The sequence below is a fragment of the Wickerhamiella sorbophila genome (genome assembly GCF_002251995.1).
Source record: "Wickerhamiella sorbophila strain DS02 chromosome Unknown contig1, whole genome shotgun sequence".
Taxonomy (NCBI): Eukaryota; Fungi; Ascomycota; class Dipodascomycetes; order Dipodascales; family Trichomonascaceae; genus Wickerhamiella; species Wickerhamiella sorbophila.
Genome location: NW_020193984.1, coordinates 984,708 through 1,010,651, shown reverse-complemented (window position 1 = coordinate 1,010,651; position 25,944 = coordinate 984,708). Strand labels below are relative to the sequence as shown.

At 49.2% G+C, this 25,944-nt stretch overlaps 18 protein-coding genes across 18 annotated transcripts; 9 read left to right on the top strand and 9 right to left on the bottom strand.

Annotated features, from left to right (window-relative positions):
• Positions 1 to 35: 35 nt before the first annotated feature.
• B9G98_00605 (hypothetical protein) lies at positions 36 to 353 on the bottom strand (the record flags this gene model as incomplete). The annotated part of the gene is made up of 1 exon (XM_024807163.1): positions 36 to 353. One exon carries the CDS (start codon positions 351 to 353, stop codon positions 36 to 38), a length of 318 nt encoding a protein of 105 aa, XP_024662931.1.
• Positions 354 to 1,592: 1,239 nt separating this feature from the next.
• On the top strand, positions 1,593 to 5,837 carry B9G98_00604 (putative PH domain-containing protein C19A8.02; the record flags this gene model as incomplete). Its single annotated transcript, XM_024807162.1, has 1 exon — positions 1,593 to 5,837. The coding sequence occupies one exon, from the start codon at positions 1,593 to 1,595 to the stop codon at positions 5,835 to 5,837; it is 4,245 nt and encodes a 1,414-aa protein (XP_024662930.1).
• Positions 5,838 to 5,948: 111 nt separating this feature from the next.
• On the top strand, positions 5,949 to 7,352 carry B9G98_00603 (Chromatin assembly factor 1 subunit rlf2; the record flags this gene model as incomplete). Its single annotated transcript, XM_024807161.1, has 1 exon — positions 5,949 to 7,352. The coding sequence occupies one exon, from the start codon at positions 5,949 to 5,951 to the stop codon at positions 7,350 to 7,352; it is 1,404 nt and encodes a 467-aa protein (XP_024662929.1).
• Positions 7,353 to 7,528: 176 nt separating this feature from the next.
• B9G98_00602 (DNA replication licensing factor MCM4) lies at positions 7,529 to 10,243 on the top strand (the record flags this gene model as incomplete). Its single annotated transcript, XM_024807160.1, has 1 exon — positions 7,529 to 10,243. The coding sequence occupies one exon, from the start codon at positions 7,529 to 7,531 to the stop codon at positions 10,241 to 10,243; it is 2,715 nt and encodes a 904-aa protein (XP_024662928.1).
• Positions 10,244 to 10,282: 39 nt separating this feature from the next.
• On the top strand, positions 10,283 to 11,050 carry B9G98_00601 (Cytosolic Fe-S cluster assembly factor CFD1; the record flags this gene model as incomplete). Its single annotated transcript, XM_024807159.1, has 1 exon — positions 10,283 to 11,050. One exon carries the CDS (start codon positions 10,283 to 10,285, stop codon positions 11,048 to 11,050), a length of 768 nt encoding a protein of 255 aa, XP_024662927.1.
• A 3-nt stretch (positions 11,051 to 11,053) lies between these two features.
• Positions 11,054 to 11,593, bottom strand: B9G98_00600 (hypothetical protein; the record flags this gene model as incomplete). Its single annotated transcript, XM_024807158.1, has 1 exon — positions 11,054 to 11,593. The coding sequence occupies one exon, from the start codon at positions 11,591 to 11,593 to the stop codon at positions 11,054 to 11,056; it is 540 nt and encodes a 179-aa protein (XP_024662926.1).
• Positions 11,594 to 11,624: 31 nt separating this feature from the next.
• B9G98_00599 (UDP-N-acetylglucosamine transporter yea4) lies at positions 11,625 to 12,473 on the top strand (the record flags this gene model as incomplete). The annotated part of the gene is made up of 1 exon (XM_024807157.1): positions 11,625 to 12,473. One exon carries the CDS (start codon positions 11,625 to 11,627, stop codon positions 12,471 to 12,473), a length of 849 nt encoding a protein of 282 aa, XP_024662925.1.
• Positions 12,474 to 12,496: 23 nt separating this feature from the next.
• On the bottom strand, positions 12,497 to 13,336 carry B9G98_00598 (Transcriptional repressor OPI1; the record flags this gene model as incomplete). Its single annotated transcript, XM_024807156.1, has 1 exon — positions 12,497 to 13,336. One exon carries the CDS (start codon positions 13,334 to 13,336, stop codon positions 12,497 to 12,499), a length of 840 nt encoding a protein of 279 aa, XP_024662924.1.
• A 639-nt stretch (positions 13,337 to 13,975) lies between these two features.
• Positions 13,976 to 14,395, bottom strand: B9G98_00597 (Histone H3; the record flags this gene model as incomplete). Its single annotated transcript, XM_024807155.1, has 1 exon — positions 13,976 to 14,395. One exon carries the CDS (start codon positions 14,393 to 14,395, stop codon positions 13,976 to 13,978), a length of 420 nt encoding a protein of 139 aa, XP_024662923.1.
• A 477-nt stretch (positions 14,396 to 14,872) lies between these two features.
• B9G98_00596 (Histone H4) lies at positions 14,873 to 15,184 on the top strand (the record flags this gene model as incomplete). The annotated part of the gene is made up of 1 exon (XM_024807154.1): positions 14,873 to 15,184. The coding sequence occupies one exon, from the start codon at positions 14,873 to 14,875 to the stop codon at positions 15,182 to 15,184; it is 312 nt and encodes a 103-aa protein (XP_024662922.1).
• A 1,131-nt stretch (positions 15,185 to 16,315) lies between these two features.
• Positions 16,316 to 17,299, top strand: B9G98_00595 (hypothetical protein; the record flags this gene model as incomplete). Its single annotated transcript, XM_024807153.1, has 1 exon — positions 16,316 to 17,299. One exon carries the CDS (start codon positions 16,316 to 16,318, stop codon positions 17,297 to 17,299), a length of 984 nt encoding a protein of 327 aa, XP_024662921.1.
• A 259-nt stretch (positions 17,300 to 17,558) lies between these two features.
• On the bottom strand, positions 17,559 to 18,578 carry B9G98_00594 (Mitochondrial ous recombination protein 1; the record flags this gene model as incomplete). The annotated part of the gene is made up of 1 exon (XM_024807152.1): positions 17,559 to 18,578. One exon carries the CDS (start codon positions 18,576 to 18,578, stop codon positions 17,559 to 17,561), a length of 1,020 nt encoding a protein of 339 aa, XP_024662920.1.
• A 111-nt stretch (positions 18,579 to 18,689) lies between these two features.
• Positions 18,690 to 19,982, bottom strand: B9G98_00593 (hypothetical protein; the record flags this gene model as incomplete). Its single annotated transcript, XM_024807151.1, has 1 exon — positions 18,690 to 19,982. One exon carries the CDS (start codon positions 19,980 to 19,982, stop codon positions 18,690 to 18,692), a length of 1,293 nt encoding a protein of 430 aa, XP_024662919.1.
• Positions 19,983 to 20,158: 176 nt separating this feature from the next.
• B9G98_00592 (Transcription initiation factor TFIID subunit 6) lies at positions 20,159 to 21,448 on the top strand (the record flags this gene model as incomplete). The annotated part of the gene is made up of 1 exon (XM_024807150.1): positions 20,159 to 21,448. The coding sequence occupies one exon, from the start codon at positions 20,159 to 20,161 to the stop codon at positions 21,446 to 21,448; it is 1,290 nt and encodes a 429-aa protein (XP_024662918.1).
• Positions 21,449 to 21,468: 20 nt separating this feature from the next.
• B9G98_00591 (hypothetical protein) lies at positions 21,469 to 22,728 on the bottom strand (the record flags this gene model as incomplete). Its single annotated transcript, XM_024807149.1, has 1 exon — positions 21,469 to 22,728. The coding sequence occupies one exon, from the start codon at positions 22,726 to 22,728 to the stop codon at positions 21,469 to 21,471; it is 1,260 nt and encodes a 419-aa protein (XP_024662917.1).
• An 85-nt stretch (positions 22,729 to 22,813) lies between these two features.
• On the bottom strand, positions 22,814 to 23,221 carry B9G98_00590 (Succinate dehydrogenase assembly factor 3, mitochondrial; the record flags this gene model as incomplete). Its single annotated transcript, XM_024807148.1, has 1 exon — positions 22,814 to 23,221. The coding sequence occupies one exon, from the start codon at positions 23,219 to 23,221 to the stop codon at positions 22,814 to 22,816; it is 408 nt and encodes a 135-aa protein (XP_024662916.1).
• A 347-nt stretch (positions 23,222 to 23,568) lies between these two features.
• On the top strand, positions 23,569 to 24,771 carry B9G98_00589 (hypothetical protein; the record flags this gene model as incomplete). The annotated part of the gene is made up of 1 exon (XM_024807147.1): positions 23,569 to 24,771. One exon carries the CDS (start codon positions 23,569 to 23,571, stop codon positions 24,769 to 24,771), a length of 1,203 nt encoding a protein of 400 aa, XP_024662915.1.
• Positions 24,772 to 25,181: 410 nt separating this feature from the next.
• On the bottom strand, positions 25,182 to 25,799 carry B9G98_00588 (Peroxisomal membrane protein 4; the record flags this gene model as incomplete). Its single annotated transcript, XM_024807146.1, has 1 exon — positions 25,182 to 25,799. The coding sequence occupies one exon, from the start codon at positions 25,797 to 25,799 to the stop codon at positions 25,182 to 25,184; it is 618 nt and encodes a 205-aa protein (XP_024662914.1).
• Positions 25,800 to 25,944: the final 145 nt, after the last annotated feature.

Here is a 25,944-nt window from a genome sequence, read left to right as displayed (position 1 = left end):
AAAATATATATATAAGATAAGACGCCACTTTTGGCTTAAATAGTAATTTCATTCAAGGGAACATTGATTTGGTCTGTTCTCACTCGAAAGTATGCGAGTTGGAGGCGCGCTTTGAGCTTATCAGCATGCGACTTGGCCACAAACCGTGCCTGAATTTTAGGTCGAATTGCATAGAACGGCGGGGTAGGGGGGAGAGTGGGCAGGCTTCTCGAAACAGGGGCCGGGGAGCCCAGAAACTTGAGTTGCACCTTGGGGGTCTCGGTTTTGGCGTCGACTTCTTCTTCGTTTTCTGACCACTCTGCTGGGGGAGTACGAGGAGTCATGTAGCCAGATGGTGAAGCAACGCTAGTCATACAAGTAAAGGGTTGATGGTGCACTGAAACAGTCTCAGGCTGCACAGATATAATATGGCAAGTGCACTGCGAGTACTGCCTGTGTTTTTATATCCTGCAAGGGTCTCTGTGCAAGCTATGTCATCGCAGCACACGCATGCATCAGGGGTAGGCAAAATTCCAACGACCTCAAACATGGAGAAGTCTGCCCACAGAGCCGGTTCCGGAAATAATGGAGTTTTTCTAAAGTAAAAAGCGTATCCCATCTTTTCGTGTCAGGCACATCGCGCCTGTGCTGCTGGCTCCTCCTGCTAATCGCTCTCTGTACCGTTTTCAAAAGGGGGTAAGGTCTCTTCGGGCTGCGTCGGGTCGCGTTCAGCAGCGCAGCCCCTTGCCCACTGCTGTTGGTTCCAGCAGGGTCTCCTTCAGCTAGAAGAATGCCAGGAGCATTTTCGCGTTCAATCAGAACAAACCGGGGAAAAAAGTGTTTGAATGAGTGGGGAATGCTGCGGGTGTGATATGGAACCTCTGCGACTTTCCAGGCTCCACATCAGTGAAGGTCTACTCTACATTCCTTGCCACGGCTGCGTTGGAACGGAGATGACTTTTCAACCTCCCTGGGGTAAGCTGCATACGCCTGCGAGCTACGTTTTCGCCCATACCAGTTTCTCGAGGCCCATGATATTTGAGGAACCTAAGGTATTTGGGTGCAATAACGACCAAGTCCAAATCTTTTTTTTTAGTTTTATAAACCCTATAAACATGATCGAGCAACCCCTTCAAAGCGCTGGCTGCTGAAACATCTCCCTTGATCGCCTCGAGGATTGGCAATCATCCCTGTTTGGAGTAATTCACATCCTTTCAGTTAGTAGCGATAATCGTAATCTTCAAGCGGACGCACGTACCCTAACCTCGAGGTATAGCAATCGCTGTGCTCATTTCCAAGGGGTAGCAGGAAAAAGAGGTGTATTGTGACCACCATAAATCTGGGACAAAGTCAAGTATCATTGGCGTCGAGGATCTACTCTTTCACCACCGTTGCCTTTGCTACGTATATAAATAGCCGAGAATAAAGTCCTCAACAGCGTCCGCACAGATCTACCCACTAATGCTAGTCGAAATAACGGTGGTTATTCAAATAAGAACAGCTAAACGTATATTAAAATCAATTTTGGCAGGTACGACAATCATCGGCTGCGGCAGTGCCCAACAGATATGTTGCTTGCGGCGGGCTGCCATCTAACTGTCAGCACCATCGTTATGACCTTTAGGCAGAAGATTGGGTTGCGACGTGGATCGAAAAGCAGCAGAGTTTTTTCAGAAAATGAAAGCTCGAGAGCTACATCCATTGCAGAAGACGGCGAGTCAAGTCTTATGTCCTCGTCGGTCGATATATCCAAACTTGCCAAAAAGCAATCTAGCAGGAGTCTCAATATACTGCACAGTATGGGTCACTCTCGTCAAGCGCTCGCTGAACCGGCGAATGATACTGGCATTGAGAACTCTCCGGATGATTCAAGCCACCAAAAAGCTCAACCGGCTCATACAGTCTCGAGCTCGCCAGAGCAACCAATTTCTGAGCGCAAGCAAAGAATCAATTTGGTCGGCCCTATCGGCCATCCGGACGTGCAAATGGACGATGTAACGGAGGATGGCCGGGTACCATCCACCGAAGCTGTAAATAATCCTGTGCAGCCAGTTCATGTATCAGGCCAAATTCCGGATGTTTCCGAGTCGAATATCTCCGAGGTCTCTTCATTGTCTGATCGTCATGCTATTGATCCATTGGAACTAGAGCAAGAAGAGCTGCTGAAAGGCGATTCTTCAGCAAACAAGTTCTCGCTAGTTGCTGTTACACTCAAAGAAGCCGCTTTGGATTCGCCCACCTTCCGCGCTAGTTTCAATCATTTGAATCACGAGATCAATGACATGCTTGAATGGTGTACCAAATTACAAAAGCGTACTAGTGAGCTTAATGCTTCTATGGATACTATGCGTGAACTCGCAAATAATATTATCGTTATGTTTGTGCCCAATTTTGCTTTCCAGGGCTTGCTGGGCCAAGATTACACGACTTTGGCTTTTGTGCGATACTCTCAGAGCATCAAAGCCGTTTGGACTGAAATTATTGGCCGTCTTCACACCCATCAGGAACAGCTGAAGGAACATCTTCGCAGAATTTCAGAGGCTTACAAGCCCTACAAGGTCCAGTTTGAAAAGTTCACCGCGGCCCAAGCTGCTTATGATCAGGCTCACGCTAGTTTTATGGCAATGGATAAAAACGACCCCCCATTAGAGCTTCAAAAGGCCCAGAAACATGTCGCAGAACTTCGCCGCGAGTATCTTCTTGCTTCCATCAAGCTCACCAACGTCATGTCGCGGCTTCGTCTCGAGGCTACTGGCTCCTTCATGTTGGCATTTTCTGACCCAATGCAAATCTATCGCAAATCCTCAGTCGCAAACATGGAAAATGCAGTAGATCTCCATCGTCTCAGGCAGTGTGCTTTGACCATGACTCGTGGTAAGAACCATGTTATGGAGGGCCTGGAGATAGCAAGTCGAAGGCTGGAGCAGCGTGCCGGCGAGAGTGATACCACGGAGGATATTACGGCATTTACCCTTGAGACATGTACTCTTCCAGCTGATTTTACACCAAAGGTTACTGGTGACACACCCGTTGAACAATTTGGTTGGGTTTTCATCAAACACCCCAGCCACCGCAACCTTTGGGTACGTCGGTGGGCTTTCATAAAAAATGGTCTTTTCGGATGGCTTGCTTTATCTGCTGATGGATTTTATGTTCTTGAATCTGATAAAGTGCCAGTTGCCAGCTGTGTGTTTGCAAGTGCTCCAGAATATAGCCGTCGGGGATGTTTCACAGTGACCAAAGAGACCTTCAGGATTGTTGTACAGGCTGAGACGAGAGCCGAGCTTGAGGATTGGCTAACAGTAGCCGCTGCTGCCGCGAAAATGCATGCTAAGCTACCTTCTCGCCTTTCAGCGTGGGCCCCTGAGTTCGTTTCTATTCAGCTCACAGAGTCTTCGGATAATGGAAGCCTGTCGCCTTCACATTCAACTTCGTCGCGCCATCACCACCACAGTGGTGAGAACTTCAAGCGGTTTGTGCGGCGTTCAACCGGACTTTCGAGACTGAATTCGTTCTCTTCGAAATCTGAGACCGAGTCTCTTGAGACCGAGGCAAGAGCCCCTGACCCGACAAAAGTTTTCCTTGATCATGACCTAAGTAACACTTTCAGCTTTTTGCTCAAAGTAGTTGGTTCGACCCAATATATTGATGGTCTCAGCACCCTGGCTCCTTCATCTCAAAATATGCTTGCACCACCTATAATCCCCACTGTCCCTATGCCTACATCCATGACATCGTGGGCGGTTGTTGGTTATTCCTTTTTGCAACCAGTCGGCTTCCCTAATGCCCTCACGGCGAATTTCTGGGGATCTGTCAATTGGAGAACTTACCGGGCTAGCCAGCAGTTCGCAGCGGAATATGTTCCAAAGGCCCCTCAATATCCCAGGTACTATCCTAGGGAGCTTGTGGCTCAAGACATGATTCGGCGGGCGATGTTTGAGAATTTGAATCTACCAAACGAGTATGTTGTGACTGTGATGCGAGGCTTTGTTCGACTGAAGGAAAATCAGTGGGTTCCTTCCAGAATGTACGCTACAAACCGTCGTATACTTTTCCAGGTGTCCATTTTCGACTATGCATCCTTACGAAGCGTTCGCTACATGTCTATTTTGGATGTCGAGTGTAAGTCGTCAGTTGATTTTGATGATCTACAGATAATTGTGCGTAACACAGAGAAAGAGAACGACGAGTCGAGCGATTTACCTCCTTATTCTACTTTCATCATGCGTATGTTCATTGACTCTGGGCCATTGATGCAGCGTCGCTTGCAGTATTTGTTGGATAACTTCAAGTCTCTCAAACCTGACAACCTTGAAGAAATAATCAAACAACTTGGTCGAATTAATACCGAGTATGCCCATGATGTCAAGCAAAGACTCGTGCCAACAACCGCCGAGGAACAAGTTTTGGGAACATTATGGAGTGATATTGATCGAGCATTGAAGAGCCCCAACGCAACCGGGGCCACTTCAATGGGTGAGAAAGACGCAGTCGAACTAGCCTCTGCACACAACTTGGGAAATACCATGAAGCACACTGTTTTAGAGCACAACTTCGCACTGTCGCCCCGAGCGCTCTTTCACACGATGTTTGGTGATCATGAAACTGTGTTTAACCGGGAAGACATGGATCACCGCTTGTTCCAAAAGTTGGAGTCAGGGCAGTGGTACGACCATAATGGCGTTTTAGAACGTGTTGTCCATGCATGGATTTCCGGTATCAAAGAGATTGCCTTCAAAATGTACTGGGATTCCATGGTGCAAGATTTTGTCCAGCGGATCGAACGGAAAGACAGTGGCCACCTCTACATTATCTCGGAGCGCCGACCTGTCTTGAAGTTACCTCGCGGTGCAAAGTTCCACATCACTGTACGATATGCCATCGTCCGGCTGTCGAATGGACATTCGCGTTTGCAAATGTACGCGGATATTCACTGGAAGAAAGGACAAGCCACAACAGCCAAGACACTTGAACGAGTCATGCTCAAGTTGCTTCGCGAGGAAATGGAGCTCACATGCCATAATATCGAAGAAGCCATTGAGAGCATGGAAGGGCATGTCGATGAGTATTCTATTATCAAAAAGTTCGGTCGAATCAAGGCCACGCAGGCGATCGAGCGTCCACAGCATGAAAACACAATCAATGTTCACCTCGGCCGCCGTACTTATTTCTGGTATGCCGTGAAGCTGCCCCTGAATTGGCTCATTAACTTTTCTGTTGTTATTGGCAACGAGGTCGGTAGCTATTTCGGTAAAGTGGCGAGCGTTGATCGTGTCATTCTGCTTGTTCTTTTGTTATCTTTAGTGCTGAACGTTGTTTTGTTTGGATCGTCAAGTTATAACTACTGGCACGCCAAGTGGGAGGTTCGAGAAGCCAATGCGTACGTCGACAAAATCGTTCCTGCTAGTCCAACAGCGGGATCTGTTTTCAAGAGAGCCATTTACCTGCGCGATGTTGACGACGCCATCTCTGCTCGGGTTGTAACCAAAGATATCTTACCGGACAATCTCTGTGCCGACAAGTTCCAAGAACTCTTGGGCACGACAATTTATGAAAACGAGGACCAGCTGACGCTGCGGCCCACTGTTGATTACAAGTCGCACCAAGCCATTGAGCATATTCAGGCCCTGCGTACAGGGCTTGCTATAGAGCGCAACAAGCTTTTGACGGAACTACGCCTGCTTAGAGACGAGGAGTTCGAAATCATCCGTCTGGAGTTTGCCAACTGGCTGGAGACCGAGGTCGCACTTTGTGCTAAAGCGAGATCGATCATCCCCGATCTGAATGTTGATGCATTCAACCATATCAAGCAATACTGCTCCGATTGTAATGCAGCTGCAAATTTCACTCTTCTCTAACCTTACGTACATTCATCTATCTGCCTTATTTTACTCGACAATTTGTAATGCATCTAAATTAAAAACGCGTCGAGATCGACGAACTTTGAGTAATCACACGACGCGCCCAACATGTTGAAGCGGGAGGGAGAATCCTTGGCTGAGCCCGTTGCCAAACAGGCTAAAGTCGATGTGGAGGAAGATCGAGCTGAAAGGGAACGACTGAGGCTTGAAGAAAAGGCCCGCAAGGAAGCGGAACGAAACCGTGCCAAGCAGGAACGCGAAGAAAAGCGGCTAGCTGAGAAGGCTCGAAAGGAACAAGAACGCTTGGAGGAACGGCAGCGACGCGAGGCAGAACGCGAGGCCAAGAAAAAAGAACGTGACGAGGAAAAAGCCCGCAAGGAAGCGGAGCGAGAGGCCGAGAAGGCGCGCAAAGAGGCGGAGCGAGAGGCTGAAAAGGCCCGTAAAGAGGCCGAGAAGGAGGCGGAGCGAGCTCGCAAGGAGGCAGAAAAAGAGCAAGAAAGAGCTCGGAAAGAGGCCGAGAAACGCAAAGAAGCAGAGGGCCAGCTCAAAATCAACACGTTCTTCAAGGCAAAGCCGCTGGCAAAGGTCGAGGCTGAGCCCGAGCCCGAGTGCGACTACGAAAAGTACTTTTTGCCCTACCATCAAAAGGCCAACTCCAAAATTTACACAGCGCCCACTTTTGATCCAGTGTCGTCGGCGGACACCTTGGCCTGGCTGAAAACCGAGACATTTGCCCCCCCAAAATTCGACTATTTATCTGCAAACCAAGTCGAGGCCCATCTCTGTATGGTTACCGAAACCGAGATGCCGTCGTTACTGGCAAAACTGGACATTAGACACATCCAATTCGCCGAAAATCTTCGACCACCGTACGTGGGAACGATTGCTGAAGTGGACAAGGATTCCATTGAACAGCTATATACCAATCCGTCACAACGGCTCCTGGAGTTGAACTACGATTACGACTCAGACTATGAATGGTTTCAAGAAGAAGATGATGGAGAGGATTTGGGCGACGACGACGGAAGTGAAGAAGACGAAGATGATGACGACATGGACGAGTTCGTCACTTCTGACGATGAGACGAAACGGATGCAAATCACTGGTCCCCTCACTCCACTGGTTGTTTGGAACAACGGTGAAACCAATTGCTTGAGTAGCTTCACGGTGGAGTTTCTTTTGGATCTTCCGCTCAACCCTCTGAAAGACTACTGGACAGTGCCTAAGGACAAGCCGGAAAAATCTACGGATGCTGGCTCAGAAGCTCTTAGTCCTGAAGCCACAAAGGCATTGCTGCACAGCGTGCACGGCCGTAAGATGAACCAAACGCTACTTGTCGAACTGCTCAAACAGGAGTTCCCACAAGTTCCCAAGACCGCCATCCTGGCAACTGTTCGGGCGTCAGCTAAAAGGCTAGGAGGTAAAGAGTCGGACAAGAAATGGGTTGTAAACAAAGATCTTTGCAATATGTACGAGATCCCGCGCTTGACACCCGAGCTCACGCCCGAATAACACCCACGCCTTATTTATTTTTTCTGTTTTTAATTGCATATATAACTATGAACCTCTCTCTTTGACCCGGCGGCTCCCTGACGCGATCGAACGCGGGTTAGGGTCTCCCAATAGGGAAGTGTAATTGACTTTTTACCCTTCACCACTCTCTATTTACACGTAACTTTACAACAGAGATGTCGTCGCCTCCAGGAAATGATGGGCTGCCGTCGTCTCCCAATCAGGGGCTGTTTGTTGATTCCTCGCCTCCTTTGAACCACCTGCCTTCTAGTCCCGCTGTTCTCGATACTGACGATATGTCGACCCCTGGAGCTCCTGGCTCGTCTCCACCCGGGGTTTCCTCACCTCGCAGGCCTGACAGTAGTCCTGCTGCGCCTGGATCTGCTGCAGGTATGCCGAACTCCTCTCCGTTGCACTACTCGTCGTCGCCAGCGGCATTGTCTGCTTCTAGCCCTATGGCGCTTTCGTCTCAAATCAACATGGACCTGAATAGCCACAGACGCCATAATATGTCAAGCCGGCGGGGTGATATCTGGTCAGATACACGGTATTCAGACGCAGACCGCAATATTTTGACAATGTCTGCTGCTGGAGGCTCTGAGCTGGGTTCCGCACCAGTCAGAGTTATTTGGGGCACAAACGTATCTATTCAGGAGAGTATGGACACGTTCAGATACTTTTTGAACAACTTCAAGTCCAAATATGCCAGTATTTTTGATGGAGACACTGTTGATATTGGCGAGGGCGAGGACCTTGTCTATGTTGATATGCTGAATGATATGCGGCACTTGGGCACGACAAATCTAAATTTTAACGCACGGAACTTACTGGCGTACCCGAAAACGCAGAAATTATACTACCAGCTCATTAATTACCCCCATGAAGTGATTCCTATCATGGATCAAACCGTGAAAGACTGCATGGTCGCTATCGCGAGTGGAGATGCTAGCGGCAACCCCCAAGAGCTTGACGATATTGAAATGAAGACATACAAAGTTCGTCCCTTTGGCTTAGACGCTCGTAAAGGTCTTCGAGAGCTCAATCCTAGTGATATTGACAAGCTTGTTACTATCAAGGGCTTGGTTTTGCGGGCAACACCAGTGATCCCTGATATGCAAGAGGCCTTTTTCCGCTGTGCGGTTTGCAACCACACAGTTGTAGTTGAAATTGACCGTGGTACTATAACAGAGCCGACTCGTTGTCCACGAGCTGTATGTGGTCAGATCAACTCGATGCAGCTGGTTCATAACAGATGCCGTTTCAACGACAAGCAAGTGATAAGGCTCCAGGAAACTCCTGACGTTATTCCTGATGGTCAGACTCCGCACAGTGTGTCCATTTGTGTTTACGATGAGTTGGTAGATTACTGCAAAGCGGGTGATCGCGTCCAGGTCACGGGCGTTTACCGGTCGGTGCCGGTTCGCGTGAATCCTTTGCAAAGGGCGATGAAGAACTTGTTCAAGACCTATGTCGATGTTGTACACGTACAAAAAATTGACACGAGACGTCTTGGTGCCGATGTTTCTACGTCTCTCGAGCATCAAATTGGAACAGAACAAGTTAGGCAGCAAGCGGATCTCCAAGAGCTCCGAATCTTGACCGAGGAGGATATTGCTAAAATCCAGGAAACATCAAAGCGAACTGATGTTTATGACTTGCTTTCTCGCTCTTTGGCGCCATCGATTTTTGAGCAAGATGACGTCAAAAAGGGCATTCTTTTACAACTGTTTGGTGGAACCAACAAAACGTTTGAGAAAGGCGGGTCGCCCCGTTATCGAGGTGACATTAATGTTTTACTATGTGGTGACCCTTCTACGTCAAAATCTCAGATGTTGCAGTATGTTCACAAGATCGCACCTCGAGGAATTTATACATCTGGTAAAGGCTCTTCAGCAGTGGGTCTTACTGCCTATGTTACAAGAGATACTGATACGAAGCAGATAGTGCTAGAGTCAGGTGCTTTGGTTTTGTCTGATGGCGGTGTATGCTGTATCGATGAGTTCGATAAAATGTCAGACTCGACACGATCCGTTCTCCATGAGGTCATGGAACAACAGACAGTGAGTATTGCCAAGGCAGGTATTATCACAACCCTCAATGCTCGCACGTCGATTCTTGCTTCGGCCAATCCCATCAATTCCAAATACGACGTCAACTTGCCCGTTCCACAAAATATCGATCTGCCGCCAACGTTGCTTTCGCGGTTTGACCTGGTTTATTTAATGATCGACAAAGTTGATGTCCAGGCCGATCGCCGGCTGGCCCAACACCTCACAGATATGTACTTGGAAGACCGACCAGAAAACGCATCAAGAGAAGAGATTCTCCCCGTCGAATTCTTGACCATGTACATTTCTTATGCGAAGCAGAATGTTCAACCGCAAATCACCCCCGAGGCCAAGGAATTGCTTGTGAAAAGCTACGTCCAGATGCGCAAGCTCGGTAGTGATGCCAGTACGGCCGATAAGCGTATTACAGCCACCACGCGTCAACTGGAGAGCATGATCCGCCTGTCAGAGGCCCATGCAAAGATGCGGCTCTCTGAAACGGTTAGTGCTGACGATGTGGCCGAGGCAGTGCGACTCATCAAGAGTGCTATTAAACAATCGGCTACCGACCCCAATACCGGAACAATTGACATGGACTTGGTGCAAACCGGACGGTCTAGTGCTCAAAGAGAGATGCAGCAGGCATTCAAAACTGAGATTATGCGTCTACTGGAAAATGCAGAAGGAATACATTATGACGAGCTTATCCGCAAGGTCGTTGATCTGAGCACGGATCGCGTCGACACAAACGAGATTGTTGGTGCTCTGAGAGCACTCGCCCAAGAAGGCCAAATCATAATCCAAACAGGGCCTCGTCGTATCGTCCGAAAGGCCTTTATCTAATTCTGACATAGACCCTATGCACGCTTACCAACGTACATCATGGACCAAGTGAAGCACATTTGGCTGGTGCTTTCGGGCAAAGGGGGCGTGGGAAAGTCGTCTACAACTACGCAACTAGCACTCACACTTGTAGAAAAAGGATATAAAGTGGGAGTTTTGGACATTGACCTTACGGGGCCGTCCTTGCCGCGCATGTTTGGTGTTGAAGACAAGAAAGTTCATCAATCTAGTGCCGGCTGGGTCCCCGTTTACACAGACAGTACGCAAAAGCTGGGCCTTATGAGTCTTGGATTTCTATTGTCAGATCGCGGAAACAGCGTGGTGTGGCGGGGGCCGAAAAAGACGGCCATGATCCGCCAATTCATGAATGACGTCGTTTGGCAGGATCTGGACTATTTGATCATCGATACGCCGCCAGGAACATCAGATGAGCATATCACGATTGCAGAGGTACTGAAGGATATCAAAACTGACGGAGCAATCTTGGTGACCACCCCACAGGAAGTTGCAGCAGCTGATGTGCGTAAAGAGCTGAACTTTTGCCGGAAAGTCAACTTCAAAGTCCTCGGAGTAGTGGAGAATATGAGTGGCTACGTTTGCCCCCACTGCTCGGAGTGCACGAATATTTTCTCCAAAGGCGGTGGGGAGGCATTGGCTCGGCAGTTCGATGTGCCGTTTTTGGGAAAGGTTCCCCTCGATCCTCGGTTTATCGAACTGATCGAAAAACAAAACATTCTGGAGGGGTACAAAACAAGCGACCTGGCAAAAGTTTACGAAGGCATTGTAGATAAAATCTTGATAGAATAAATATTATGACTGATACGATCTCAATTGTGCTCGAACATCCACGCCGGCTTTGGAAATGTCAGCTTGGGCGATGTGACAGTCGATATCCACTTCTGCCACCACGTTTTCCACGGCGACAGGTTGGAGGAGTTGTTTTTCGTACATGAGGTGCGTCAATTCAGGGAACTGGGCTTTGTGCGGCAGCGACGGAGCGAGAAACTGCTCGGGCAGAGGAAGCTTGGTGTCGATGGCATACAGATCGTCAACAATAGACGAGATTGTCGACTGGACAGAGCTGAGCTGTTTCGATAGCTCGTCTATGGACTGAACCAATTTCAAAAAGGGTGCTTTGTTCAAAGCGTTCATTTTATTGACAGCTTCGGCCGCCTGTTTGTCTGTGGCCTTCATGCGGTCAGCCAATCGCGTCTGTTCCTCGGCGGCCTTTTCGTATTCCTTCTGTAGAACTGAATTGAACTTATCCTGACAGGTCGCCAGGGCTTCCTCGAACTCGCTGGTATCGCCAACAAGTTTCTTGAACTCAAAGTCCTTGGCCGACGGAAGCATAGGGGTTGGATGAGTAAACTCCTACAGAAGCATGCTCGCTGGAGCGTTTTTGCTGGTTTTCGGCGGCTGCTGTAGTAATTTGCTGTTTCTGGAGCAGCTTCTGAAGCAGAACAGCGATATTGGTGACGTTTTGACTTTTGCTCAGTTTCTGGCCATAACTATTGAAGGTATTATTTATTATTCTGTCAGGAACCGCCGGTTACCCGAAGTGCGCAAGTGGCTAGTGCCATCTTTTCTCTATTTTGCCGTCAGTATTCTGAACAACAAAGTCTGGAAGTTCAATGTATCTGTGCAAATGCACAGCATCTTCCGGTCGTCAAACTCTCTGGTGGTTATGTTAGTAGGTCTCTGTGCAGGTCGGCGATTTTCCGGGCACCAGATGGCCGCGGTCGGCATCATAACTGCAGCGGTGGTTGCCGCGACACTGAGGAAACCGAGCGAGGGGTCCACTTTAGGGTTCTTTATGCTCTTACTAGCGTCGCTATTGAGTGCCTTTCAGAGTCTTTACGTTGAGAAAATGCAGACGTCTGGTCGGGAAATGATGCTTATGCTGCACTTGTGCAGTTTACCGTATTTCGTATTTTTTCAAAAGCAGATACAAGACCAATGGTCTAGAATCACCAATTTGAAGCTGCTGCTTGCCAATTGCCTAACGCAGTGGGTTTGCGTTGCTGGCGTGAACCAATTAGCCCCGGCAGGCGCCTTGACGACCAGCGTCGTGCTGACCCTACGCAAGTTCGTTTCCCTGGTGCTGAGCGGGTATCTTTTCAATCAGTTTTCATACACGTTATTTATCTGTGGCATTATTGTTTCTGTTGGCGCGATATACTACGCCAAAGCACCGCGAGTTCCAAATCAATTGAAAATGAAACAGAGTTGACTTTATAAACGGTCATTTTCAGCTTAGAGGGGTGCGAATTTTGGCGACAGGGGACGGATCGAACCTTCGCTGTCGGTGCTTGTAGTAGCTACCAGTGGAGGTAAGGCCAATGCGGAACGAATTCTCGCATTGTCTGTCTCTTCGTCTGGGTCGGCGTCCGACCGCGGCCGCTTGCCGAGATTCTGGCACCAGCTATCGGCCCGAGTAAGAGTTGAATCCACAATGCCCGTGATAGTTTGGATCATGGCCAGAGCCTCTGTTGCCAAACTCAATGCTGCCGACTCACCGGCGTGATTAGCATCGGTATCCGCATCCATAGAACAAGCCCATCGTTGGGGCAAAGACAGTAGACAGAATCGGACTGCATATCGAGCACGTTCTGGGAGCGAATCACTAGCAAAAGTCATGATAACGTCCATAGATTTACGCACAGTGGCCACAATATCTTGCTTGACGGCACTCGCGCTAATTTTGGGTTCGATACCTTGGTTTTCTGCGTCGACGACTTCTTGTAGAGCAGTGACTTTCTGCGAAAGATGCTCGTTTGCTAGCCGTAACATGCGCAAAAAGTAAGTAAGACGCTTTTGTGTTTCCTGGGCCGGAATTACCATTGCCGTAGCAGTGGCAATCATGCTTTTCCAGAGTGAATTCGACTCACTCTTCGGGAGGGTATCGTCCACCTCTGATCTCTCGACCTCACGGTCTGCTCGAGCAACAGCTTGGTTGCTCTCCGTTTGTGATAACATGATAATATCTTCATTCTGGCGTGTACCCAGAGGGCTCTCGGGTACAGAGACACTCTTCCGCGGGTACCGGAGCTGTTCCAAAGCCTGCGCAGCCAGAAGCTCCTCTTCAGGATGCATGTGACTAAGATGAATGGGAAAATTGGGGTTCATGTCTGCATGTGATATAGCGGGGTCTCAACCTCAGGTGATGCCAAGAGCGAGGGCAGGCAAGACTTTTATATATGGGAACTACGTACTAGCGGGCTGGGGTCATTCTCGGGATGGCTTGCTATTGCAATAGCACGATGCCGGTGGTAATTATGGTCACTTCGCATGCTAGCTACAGGACACTGCGTTGTTCTCCCGTGACAATGTCATCACGTAAGCAATGGACATGTGCCTTCCAGAAAACCCCCCCTCCCGCCAGATCCAGGCCAACAATGAGGTTGGGTTTTGAAGGTCATCAGGTATTTTTAAAAAAGCCACCCATGTTAAGCGCATTGACATAAGCCAATGGGAAGCCGCCATTGCGCCTTAAAAATTCTCACCAAAACAAAGGGAGGCGACCCCCTCAACGGCAAGCTCAACGACAAACGCGAAAAAAAAAGGTCGTAAATGAGGTATGCCGAACAGCTTAGTTGAGGGAACAATCGGGGTTTAAAAGTGTATATTAAACAACGTTAAATTGGATTCTAAACAAAAGGTATCTTAATAAAAAAAATCCGGCGCAAATATATATGAAAAGAACTTAAATTAATACTTTGCATAACAAGCTGCTTAAGTACGCTCACCACGGAGACGGCGAGCCAAAAGGATGTCCTTGACCTGGATAGTGACACGCTTGGCGTGGAGGGCGCACAAGTTAGTGTCCTCGAACAAGGAGACGAGGTAGGCCTCGACGGACTCCTGAAGGGCACCAATGGCAGAGGACTGGAAACGGAGATCGTTCTTGAAGTCCTGGGCCAACTCACGAACAAGACGCTGGAAGGGCAACTTGCGGATCAGCAACTCAGTGGACTTCTGGTAACGACGAATTTCACGAAGAGCAACGGTACCGGGCTTGTAACGATGGGGCTTCTTGACACCACCGGGGGTCTGAGAGGGAGCAGACTTGCGGGCAGCCTTGGAAGCAATCTGCTTACGGGGGGCCTTGCCGGAGGCGGACTTGCGGGCCATGGTAGACTTAGTACGAGCCATGTTGAATAGTTGTGTGGTAGTCTGATGGTGGCGGCACCTTGAGTAATTTATACTCTCGCGGTCTTGGGAGAACACAGTATGTGATATACGCAGTGACATAATCTACGGCCCGGTCTGATGATGACCGGTGATGGATGCTGATCAAACCTCCAGAGGAGCGGCAGCTGTCAAACCATGCGGTAAACACATGTACTAGAACGATGGCGAAGCAGTCTTTCATTTTTTAGCACGGCGGTGCTCCAACAACTGCGTAGATATCAATTAGATACCCATTGGCTATGCCCAAGCCAACCAAACCTGCCTAAACCAGTAGCATTCCCTCTCCGGTACCGGACCTAATTCTACGCCTGTGCTGCGATGTTCAGACCTGGGTCGCTCTTCATCATGATCCAACCCTTGCCCCTGATGAACAATACGCTATATTAAACGCGACGGACCACCCATCGTATTTTCCTAACCAAAAACAAATCATAAAACATGTCTGGTCGTGGAAAAGGTGGTAAAGGTCTTGGAAAGGGTGGCGCCAAGCGTCATCGCAAGATTTTGCGTGATAACATTCAGGGTATCACCAAGCCCGCTATTCGTCGTCTTGCCCGCCGTGGTGGTGTCAAGCGTATCTCTGCTCTGATCTACGAGGAGACCCGTAACGTTCTCAAGTCCTTCCTCGAGCAGGTCATTCGTGATGCTGTCACTTACACTGAGCATGCTAAGCGTAAGACCGTCACCTCCTTGGATGTTGTCTATGCCCTCAAGCGCAATGGCCGCACCCTTTACGGTTTCGGTGGTTAAACAATATACAGCTATCTATTGCGGTGTGTTCAATGAGGAAAAGCAGTTCTTAATTGCTGTAGTGCTTTCATGTTGCTCACACTGACCCAACTCCATAGTTCGTTATTTAATATACGGTTTATATTTTTGCCGGTGATCATAGTGGGGAGAGCCAATTGGTTTTGTTGCTACCGGGGTAGTAGGCTCCGAGCGAGCACTGATCGCATCGCAAGATCCCCCCAAGCCCCGTCTTTCCATGACGCACCCCCTGCCTGAGACAGTGAATCAGCAAATACCCGCAATGGCTGTCTGGTGATATCAAAGACGCCCAGTGGGTGCTCACCTTCGGCAATGTACAATTGCCCGATATTCAACAGATTGCCATAATAAATTTGATCGCAGCAGGCAACGCCCTCCACCACGGCGAAATACGTCCACGCGGCTTGCACAGCCTCCGCTGCCGTTCGCACCTGTGGTTAAGGGTAGACGATCTCCAATTTGCACCGAACCCCCCACCACTCCCAAAAATTGCGGCTTGGCTGAAGCCTCCAATAGCGTTACAAATGCAAGGCCGATAATAACAAGAATATTACATAGAAAAATGGGCCTAAATTAGTTTAGAGTTGATGCCGGAACCCTGCATAGTCGCATTGAATCTAGTGTCCAGGATGGTTGGGGCCGAACTTGTAGCAACCTCTATTGCACAACACTGAAACGCCCAATCTTGACATGATCATCATATCTCGCTAAGGGTCTACGCAAAGGGGAAGCCTCTAGAACGTCATGCATCTTGGAATGCATCTTTAGTAATTCTCATGCAGTCATAGTTGTAGAATTCAGTTAGCAGCGGATGGGACAGGCGGATAAAAACCGCGAGTAAACAGAAGCATAAGGGCATTGGCAAACTAGCGGCATAATAACTGTGGGCATTTTCCTGTGATCCCATCGACTCCCCATGCCTTTTTGTGAACCCACCATCGCCCATCATCGTTGTTTACTGACAAGGCACGGTTAGTCCCAACTTGCATGTTGGCCCGATTACACATCACACATGACATAAGGAGTATTAATAGGAGGGTGGCCCTAATCCGGCGCCACCGTCCCGTTTTAAACTCGACATTTAAAGCTTTTAACAACCGCATTTTTGAAACCATGGCTGACGGAAATGCGCACACTAGCGCATACGAGTCATTTGGTGATTTTAACGATTTTTCTTCTCAGCAAAAGGACTGGCCACACCCTATCGATGTGGACATGACCCTTCGAGCTGATAGCCTCTATATCCCACCTGACCGGGCATTAGCAGACGAGCGGGCTCGCTGGGTGGAGCACCCAGAGGCTGTGGACGACGACGACGATGACGACGACGACATGTTCGATTACGACTTCCCCGTGGGACCCGCATCTTCTTACGCTGCCGATTCTCTATCGGCTCAGTTCGCATATCCTGCCTCGACAGGCCATTACAACGATGAGTCACACTTGACCGACGGCTACGACATTTACCGGGTGCCCAACTCTTTTGGCTCTGCGGAAAACTTTTATTCTTTGCCTTACAAGCCCGTGGAGTCCATTGCTCCCTTAGACCTTCAGCTCAGCCACGAAGGCGTTCCGGCGCAGATGGACGATATGCCCCGCTTTGAGCCGGCAAGCCCAATCGATTACGATACCATGGATTCCACTCCCGATCTTGTAAATGACGAGCAATCTAGCGACAATCAAGAGAGCTTTGAATTCGACATGGACCTCGATCTCGAGCAAGACAGTCCTGCCCACTTTCACGACCCACCGACGATTCACGACGTGAAGACAGTTACCGACCCATTGCGCACCCCATCAATTGATGTCGCTCGAGCCGAGCCGCCCGCCGCCCCTGCCCGCCCCACGCCGGCAGGAAATACCAAGCGCAAGAAAGTCGCACACGGCCCCAACCGCTGCGACATGGTCTTGCCCAGCGGTGAACCTTGTAATAAGGCGTTTACTCGCCCTTACGACCTGGCAAGGCATCAGGAAACCATCCACGCTCAGGTCCGCAAAATGTTCACTTGCCCAGAGTGTGGCGACAAATCCAAGACTTTTAGTCGTATGGACGCCCTTTCCCGGCATATCCGTATCAAGCATTCCCGCAAAGATTGAATTCCCCTGGGGTTTTGTTTTGCATAATGGTCTCAACTGCGCTTGATTCCTCCTTATTATTTTATTTTACACTGGATTGACTTATTCTCCTTTATCACACCAATTTTTAGCATAGATATCACGAATATATTTTAATTTTTCTCTTTGAATCCGTTCGCGTTGCCGCTGGCTTATCCGCAGCAAATTACAGGTTGCTTTTTCAGGCTGCATCTATTCACAGACTAACCACTGGTGGTAATTGTTATATACAAGACTAATTTTATTTGCGAAGCATACGAGACTTGGGCTGGGGCACACGACGCTTGTTGGACTGGGCAGCAACCCGCTTCTTGGCCTGTCTGTAAACGCGCTTCGCCTGTCTCAGAGCACGATCGCGCAACTTGATCGGAGCCTTGGCAGCACCACGTTGGCCATGAGGTAAGAAATGGTCGTAGCTGGCTTTGGCTTCGGCAAGGGCAGCTTCCGCCTTGGCAATAGCCTGCTTTTTAACCTCGAGATCAGCAAGCTCGGGACGTGCAGCCAGCAGGGCTTCGCGCTGCGCCTTGGTGTTGGCAAGAATACGTTGCTTGCGTTCGTAAACTTTACGGGCCTCTTCGAGTCGTTGTCCACGAGGTGTGGGCTGGCCGGCCTCTTGGGCAGCTCGTGCTGCGGCCTGAGCAGCCTTTGTAGCCTCAGCCTGGATCTCCTTTGCACGCTCGAGTGAGTCGATACGCAGCCTGTTCAAAACAACGTGCTGCTCACGAGGGTTATGGCGGGGAAGCTCGTTGTGGGAAACATCCAAGCCTTCCCAGTGTTTGTCGTCTCCCCGGCGATAGGCATGCTCCCAGTGAATGGTAGCCTTATCGAGGCCCATAGCACTCATGGCGCTGACCAAGTCAGAAACAGCTTCGTGAGTATAAGTAGGGCGGTACTGGTTCCAGAACCAGACGTTTCCCTCCGGAGACTTCTTACGCCAGGCGCGGGCCTGGTCCCGCTGTGTCATATCACGCATTTTGCGCAGCTCGACCAAACTGCGATAAAGCTGAACAGCTTCCTCGTGAGTGGGGAGCTCTGCAACGGCCAAAGGGCGCCAAATATCCTTACGAACGACAGGCTTTTTGTTCTGCCAGTTGGGCCATTTAAACAGCTGATCGATATAGAACTGCTGGGGGTGCAGTGTTTGCGTAAACATCACCTGCCCGCTCTCGAGATTGCGGAATGCCGTAACCAAGGGACCGTACTGAAACGTCCGCAGCCACCGTGCACTACGGAGACCGCCATAAACGGGTCGGTAAGACATGTTTGAATTTTTCGTTTAGGTAAGCGGATCGTCTTTCACTGTTGGCGATGGTCAACCGGTTTCGGGGGGTAAGGGCACTATTGAGAGAGGTTGGTTGGATATGTACAATATTTAAGTGCGAAGATAGCTTCGATGGAAGGTCATGACATCGCGGTAAAACGGCTGGCCCACAGCCTGCCAGAGCTGGTTGAAAAGAGACCCGAATTTGTCGCTGCGGCCCAGGGCGATCCAGTCTAAGGCGGCGAGAGGAACTTGGAGGCTCATTCGAGCTTCCCAGAGACTGAGAACAAGCTGGGGCTTTTCTTCGAAATCCACAGACTCTAATGCATTCAATCGGACGCGATAGGAAACAGGGTCTGTTTCTGCTCCGTACTCGACCATAATTTTCGTAGCCAAGTCGAACTCCGTTGGAATGGCGCGGCTCATTTCAGTAAGGATCACATTGAGCAAAAACGTATGTGCACCTCCCCTACTTTCGTAGAGTCGTGCTAATTTTTGCAAGTCGGCTTCAATTGCCTGCACGTCCTGGCCATGGGCCTTGAAGATATGTTGAACTAAAACCCGCGTCGGACCCACGAGAGGCTCTTCAGATGTACCAAGCACGAGTTGGAGGTATCGATCGAACACTTTGAATTGTGCTGTCATGTCCGATTCCGAGTCCCACAGACGTTCAAGCAGCCGCATAATGGCAAAACTCCGGGGCGCTGTGATGGTTTTGGCCAAAACCTTTTGTGCCTCGGCAACAGGACCCTCGGCGATGATTAGATCGTCTAGTTTGTTCATGATCTTGCTGTTGTGTGTATCCATGTGTCGATACAGTTCCATTGCAGCCTCAGGCTCACCATTCTCGAAATAGGCACGTACCATGTGGGCCTGGATCCAGTCAGTTTTGGTTGGTGCTCTTTCGTAGGCTTCTTTCATCTGGTCCAGCGTCCATCCAGCTTTAAGCATACATGGCATAGCTGATCCGGTAGCCTCAACCGCATCCAGTTCTTTGAATAGGACTAGCCCGGCTTGTGGATCAATGGTTTCGTATAACGCAAGCAAAGTGCCCAAAGTCTTGAGGTCACGAGGTAACCGTTTTTGGATAATATCCTCTGAAATCTGGCTTGCATACTTTCTCAAATGCTGATAAACGTTACCAGTAATGGTATCTCGGCTTCGTTTCGGTAGTCTTCTCAGTAAAACATTGCAGTCTCTTGCTGTTTGTAAAAGAGCCCTCGTCACCTGTAAACTGATGGACTTGGCAATAGCGCCCTGGGAAACTAGATTCGTATACTCAAACATCATCTCATGAACATCCTCTAAAGCGCCCAGACTATCGGGATTCGATTGATTGATCAACTTTGACAAAACTGAAATCTTTTTATATTCTGTCTGAAAAGCGGCCGGCACATGGCTCATGTTAACCAAGGGCTGGGGTCGTACGCGTCCAGTCGCCAAGTCTCGCACGAAAATCGGTGATCTCCTCAATAAAACAGCATTTTTCAACGGTATTCTCCACATAAATCTGACAAAAGGTTTCGTAGTAAGAAACCTCGCGACTGACTCAGCTCGAACGTTGTTACCTGCTTTGCGTGATGTCGGTTAAAAGCTCGTACACGCTTTGGTCTCCTGCCGACACAGTGAAAGATGCTGCTGAGGCACTGGGCATTGCGAATTTGCCTGATGAGGTTGCCAAGACGCTGGCAATGGACATTGAATACCGCATCCATGAGGTTGTTGAGCAGGCCCTCAAGTTCATGATCCACAGCAAACGTACAACGGTCACTGCCAAAGATATCTCGGCGGCATTACGGGTGCTTAATATTGAGCCGCTCTATGGTTACGAAACTGGTCGTCCGGTATCTTATAAGGAGGTTCCGGTTGCCGCTGGCCAGACGTTGTATTATTTAGACAACGATGAAGAGGTAGACTTTGACCGCCTCATTAACGAACCCATTCCGAAAGTGCCGCGTGAACCCAGCTTCACTGCCCACTGGCTGGCTATCGAAGGTGTTCAACCATCTGTTCCTCAGAACCCTCACAGTGGTGAAATCAAGGCATTGCCCCCGCAAGTCCGTGGTTCGCAGACAGTACATTCCACCACTGCTCTTACACATGAAGTTGATGTACGTCCTCTTGTTAAACACATGATCTCCAAAGAGCTGCAGCTATATTTCGACCGGGTTGTCCGTGCTTTGGAAGATGAGGACACCAAGGGCACTGCGTTGTATTCACTCCGTTACGATCCCGGTCTGCATCAGCTGACTCCTTACTTTGTTCAATTTGTCCAGGAGAAGATCTCTATCAATCTCAAATCCAGCTTACCTCTTCTTCGCACGATGCTTGATGTCGTGGATGCTTTGCTCACTAACCCCGCTATCTTTGTCGAGCCCTATGTTCACCAAATCGTTCCGTCTGTGCTCACAATTCTTGTTGCTAAACACGTCGGACCTGAAGACAACGAAGAGTCGTTTGAGGTGCGTGCGTATGCTGCCTCTTTGCTTCGCAGTATCTCACAAAAATTCAGCCAGGTTTATTACACTTTGCGTCCACGCTTAACCAGAACACTTTTGAAGGGTTTCTTGGATGTCTCCAGGCCTATGTCGTCGCATTATGGTATTGTTGTAGCGTTGTCTGCCTTGGGCGCCGAAGTCGTGAGGGTAGTCATTCTGGGAAACATCAGACCTTGGTACGAATCTGTGTTCAACAACGAACAAGCATCTCAAAGTGATCTGGCCACAAAACGGCTACAAGAAGCTCTCGTCGGTGCGTTCAAGTTATTGGAAACCTCACCCGTGGCCGACAAGGACAAAATGATTGAGCAACTCGGCGAGCCAGTGACTGAGTTATTGCTTGAAAACAACTTAGGGAATATATTGGATTAGGTCTGTGTATAAATTAAATGCTAATAGTTGTCGTTGTCGTCGTCCGTGCTGTCAATGGCCTCGCCGAAATCCAACGGCACTGCTTCTTTAGGCAAATTGACAGTGCGATTTTTTGTCGGGGTAGCCTGCACAAGAACCTGTGATGTAGTCTTCGGTCTTGCGGCTTTTGTGATCATTGCTCTTGATAGAGGAGGAAGCGAGGGTGGAGGTGGGGAGGCCTGGTTCTGGGGCCGCCCAAAGGAAACTTGGACTTGTCTTTTTTCATGAGCAAGCATGCTGCGTGATACAGACCGTTTTGCAATGCTTGGTGTTGCTTTAGGTTGCTCGATTTGTTTGGTTTCCTCAGTTTCACCATGGGAAGACTTGAAGGCCTTCTGAAAAGCTTTTTGTGCAGCCGCTTGACCAGCTGCAATACGCGTAGGCTTGATCGGTCTTCTTTTGAGTCGTGGGCGCTGGTGCGCGTATACGACTCCGCGGCTGATTTTAGCCAGTTGTCTCGTGCGATCAGGCAGTCGAGATCGGTAGAAAGGAATAACAACCTGAGAACAAAACTGCAGCACTTCGTCATTCTCTCCACCCCCAATCGCCTGCCAAATACATAACCGTTGGAAGTGGGTTGTTAGCAGATCAGCAAATTGTGGAGAAATCGATTCCAGCTCTAACAACACAACGACTTGGACGCGTGTTTCACGTACTAGGAGCTCCTTTAGCTCGTCATCTAGACTGGTTCTATCCGATTCCTGGCTTTCTTTGAGTCTAGCTTGATACTCTGGGGGAAGATTATTGAAATCAGCATACCGGTTATCGAGTTCTTCCGGTGTTGAGCACAGTTCTTTCAGCTTGGCTACGAATTGGTCCGTATTTGTGAATCCAGCTCTTGCTCTTGACAGCACAGATTTTGTAAACAGCTCAATAGGAGCACCAAATACTGTATCCAAGTACCTGGTTCTTAAAACATCAACCCCAATGCTCTGACATAGATCAACCTGCACTGACGAGTCTGTCCAGCTTGGTTCGACAATCCAGGGCTCTTGGTTGGAAGGATCGACTTCGAAAGTCATACTCAATTGCGATTCTTCTGGCCAGGCATCAATATTGCACACTGCAACGGTATCAGCAGACACAAAGGTTATAATCGCAGGACGCTGCTTAAAGCTACCAAAGCACACCTCCAGGGGTTTCAATTTGATACTGTTGCTTAAAAACTGCCATTGTGGCCAGTCTGGCAATATGGAAAAGGGCACAGCAGACCGATGAACGCGACGTCCATCTCGCAGCATGAGCCGGTTGACAAACCCAAAAACTTGGGCGAATACGGAAAAGCTCAGGTGGAACGAAAATATATAATTATTACGGTGCTATGTACTAGAGGTTTCCGGGTCGAGGTAGTTCGACGTCTGGAATGGCGTTGTATACCGATTCGCGGTTTTGGGCGGCCACCATCAGCTCGTAAAGCTGAATGATCTTTTCAGGCTCCATACGCTCAATTTGATCCATGTCGAGTTTCTCATGCTGCCATTTATCGCCAAGAATGGCTTCTAAATATTTTTGCCAGCTGGACAGAAAGCCAATTATCTGTGCCGGGTTGTCGATATTGCGGTGAAGCCTGAACTCATTTTTGACGTATGAATCGCCCAGTGCCCGCTGTTGTGGGGGCAGAAGGCGGTGAGCCCGGAGAATACGGCGATAAAGGGGCAGTGGGGGCAAAATTTCGATTCTTGGGGGTGCGTTCACTTTTCGGCGAGTGGCCAGACGAACAGCTGAGCTTTTCATGGTTGAGTTTTTCTAAATAAGGCCGGGTAGGGTTAATCAGGACGAACTTAGATGAGTGAGTGGAGAATATAGGCTTTCGCCCTTACCCTGACTACTTGGTTCATCACTGGACCGTAAGGATCTAAATTAGATATGTGAGTGCACCAAAAAAAGGGAAAAAAAAATTTGGCGTGGGAAAAAACGGCCGATGCGTTCTGATTGATGCTGCCCTAAACCCGATTACATAATATATCCATCAACATTATTCTGAGTGAGTGTCCCAAGTTTTTCTTTTTTTCTTTACTGTTTCATTTTTTTGAGCCGCCCAACAGTGACTATTTGAAAGAATCTTTTTGAATAATTGCAGCATGTCCGGTGTTCAGAGTGCTCCCGAAGCTTCAAAGCCCAGTTCTGAAAATGCTGCAAAAGTTTCGGCAGACGCTTCCTCCGAAGTGAAACAATCATCCCCCGCTCCTGCTGGCGCGTCAGATTCGGCCGCCCCCTCAGACACCGCTGCACACCCTGCTGGCGCTTCGAACTCCGAGTCTGAACCCAAAAAGGCTGCTGCCAAAGCCCCACCGGTGCGCTTGGCCCCCGCTCCGGTGCCTACGAGCTCCCCATGGAAGGCCACTGTGCGCGATGCCAAACCCGTACAAATTCCTGCTGCTGCTGCACTTGAGACCTCGCGCAAGGAGTCTAAGAAGGAGCCTGCTCCTAAGGATCGTCCTAAGAAGAACACTGGTAAGGAAAAATGGATGCCTTACACCCCTGTCGTCATTACCACACCACCAGGTGGAACTTCTGGGCAGTCCAAGCCCAAGCAAAAGTCCCGTTCCAAGCAGGGTGGCAACCGCAAGCATGGTAATCACAGCAACCACCATCATAATAATAACAACAATGGAAACGCTGCCCAGGCTAACGGTAACGCTAGCGGTAGCTCTTCGGCCCACGCATCTGCCTCCTCGAATACTGACGGAGCCAGCCAGAGCCAGTCTAATGCCCAGAATGCTTCCAAACAAAACTCCACCTCCAATAACTCGGCCAGTAACAACGGCTCTGCTGGACAGCATCACCACCGCTCTCACAACAACCAGGGCAACTCTCACAACTCGAACTATCGCCGCGGCAACCAAAATAAAAAGGATAATGATTCTCATGCCAAGCAGGTTTACCAACAGGCTCCCGTTGCGGCTTCTCCCTATGATATCGCCCTCGGCATGCTTGTTCAGCAGATGGAGTACTACTTCAGTATTGAGAACCTCTGCAAGGACATCTATCTCCGTCGCCAGATGAACAGTAAAGGCCTGGTTCCTATTTCTGTGTTGGCAAACTTTAATCGTGTTCGATCTCTCTCCAAGGGTGACTTGAACCTCGTCGTCATGGCTTGCCGATGGGCTCCTTCTGCCGAGGTCGTAGGCGAGAAGGTCCGTTTGCGTAAAGACTGGTCTCAGTGGGTCCTCCCTCCTAACGAGCGCCTAGACCAGGGTCTCAACGAGGCGGATGATGAAGAGGAAGATGCTCCTAAATTCCAGGTTGAGTCTGCCGTTCCATTTATTCCCAAAAGCCGTTAAGGCGACTTTTTGAACGGCCCATTTTTGTCCAGATTCTCAAACCTCCCGCCCCATCTCATCCGAAAAAAAATTGTCCGGAAAACTTGAGATGTTATACATATCCCCTTTTTTCTTTTTCCCTCGCCCCCCCTGTTCTCAAAGAAAAGCATGTCTAGCATGGTTATTGAAGTATAAAACTGCCGGCAGGCCGGCACACTCATTGACGATTTCTATCGCATTGCACTCTTCTGCCTCTGTTGCTCCTATTCCTCCCTCTCAGTGCGTGCCAAGTTGGTTGGCAAGCAAACCTACTTTTTTTTTTTTTTTACTCCCCAAGAAATCTCCAGCCCCATCGCTGGACTTTTTAAAGTGGGTATAATCTATCAAAATTCACATCATACAAAAATTAAAAGCATACTAAATGTGTTGTCTTACAACAGACCAAAGAAATTGTCCAAAGACGTGAACTGAACATTGTCACTCTCAACATAAAGGTAATTCATCGACCGGGCCATTGATGTCTGTAAAACGTCCCGGTTCTGGTGGAAAAGATACATGACCAAGCCCCACGCCACGGAAGAAGTCACCGACCACGCATGCTGACGATTCTTTGTGGTTCCTAGAGTAGTCCCCATTGTCAAGTAGCGCGAAAGACCCACAAGAACTCTAGCCAGTACGTACAAGGTGATCTGCTCAGCGACAGGCCGAGGATCTGTGCCGAAGACAAAGACGCCTGCAACCGCCCCGGCAATAAACGTTTCCCAGCCCTTGGCGTCGGCAGCCGAACCTAAAGCACCAGTGTGTTTGTGTTTACGAAGTAAAGATAGTGCCAAAAGACAGGACTTGTAGAAAAGCACAAATTTTGCCAGGCAGTACCCATGCCGAAACGATGCGGTGATAACGCCCTTAATTCGCTCCGCCCAGGGCTTGTTGCTAAACAAAACGGCCATCACAATACCGTGGGCGAACCGAATGCGTGCTCCATATACTGCACCATTGCGGCAACCGAAAATAATTCGCACAATTGCCTGCCGAACAAATGGATCCATTGTTGGCCGAGGGAACAGTGAATGTTAGTAAAAAAAAATCTGGGGCGCGGGGTAGTTCTCCGCAGCACCATCGACACATGACCACGTGAGTGGTTTCTATTCAATGACCCGCTAGCGGGTTTTTTTTGGTACTGCCGTTGGAGGT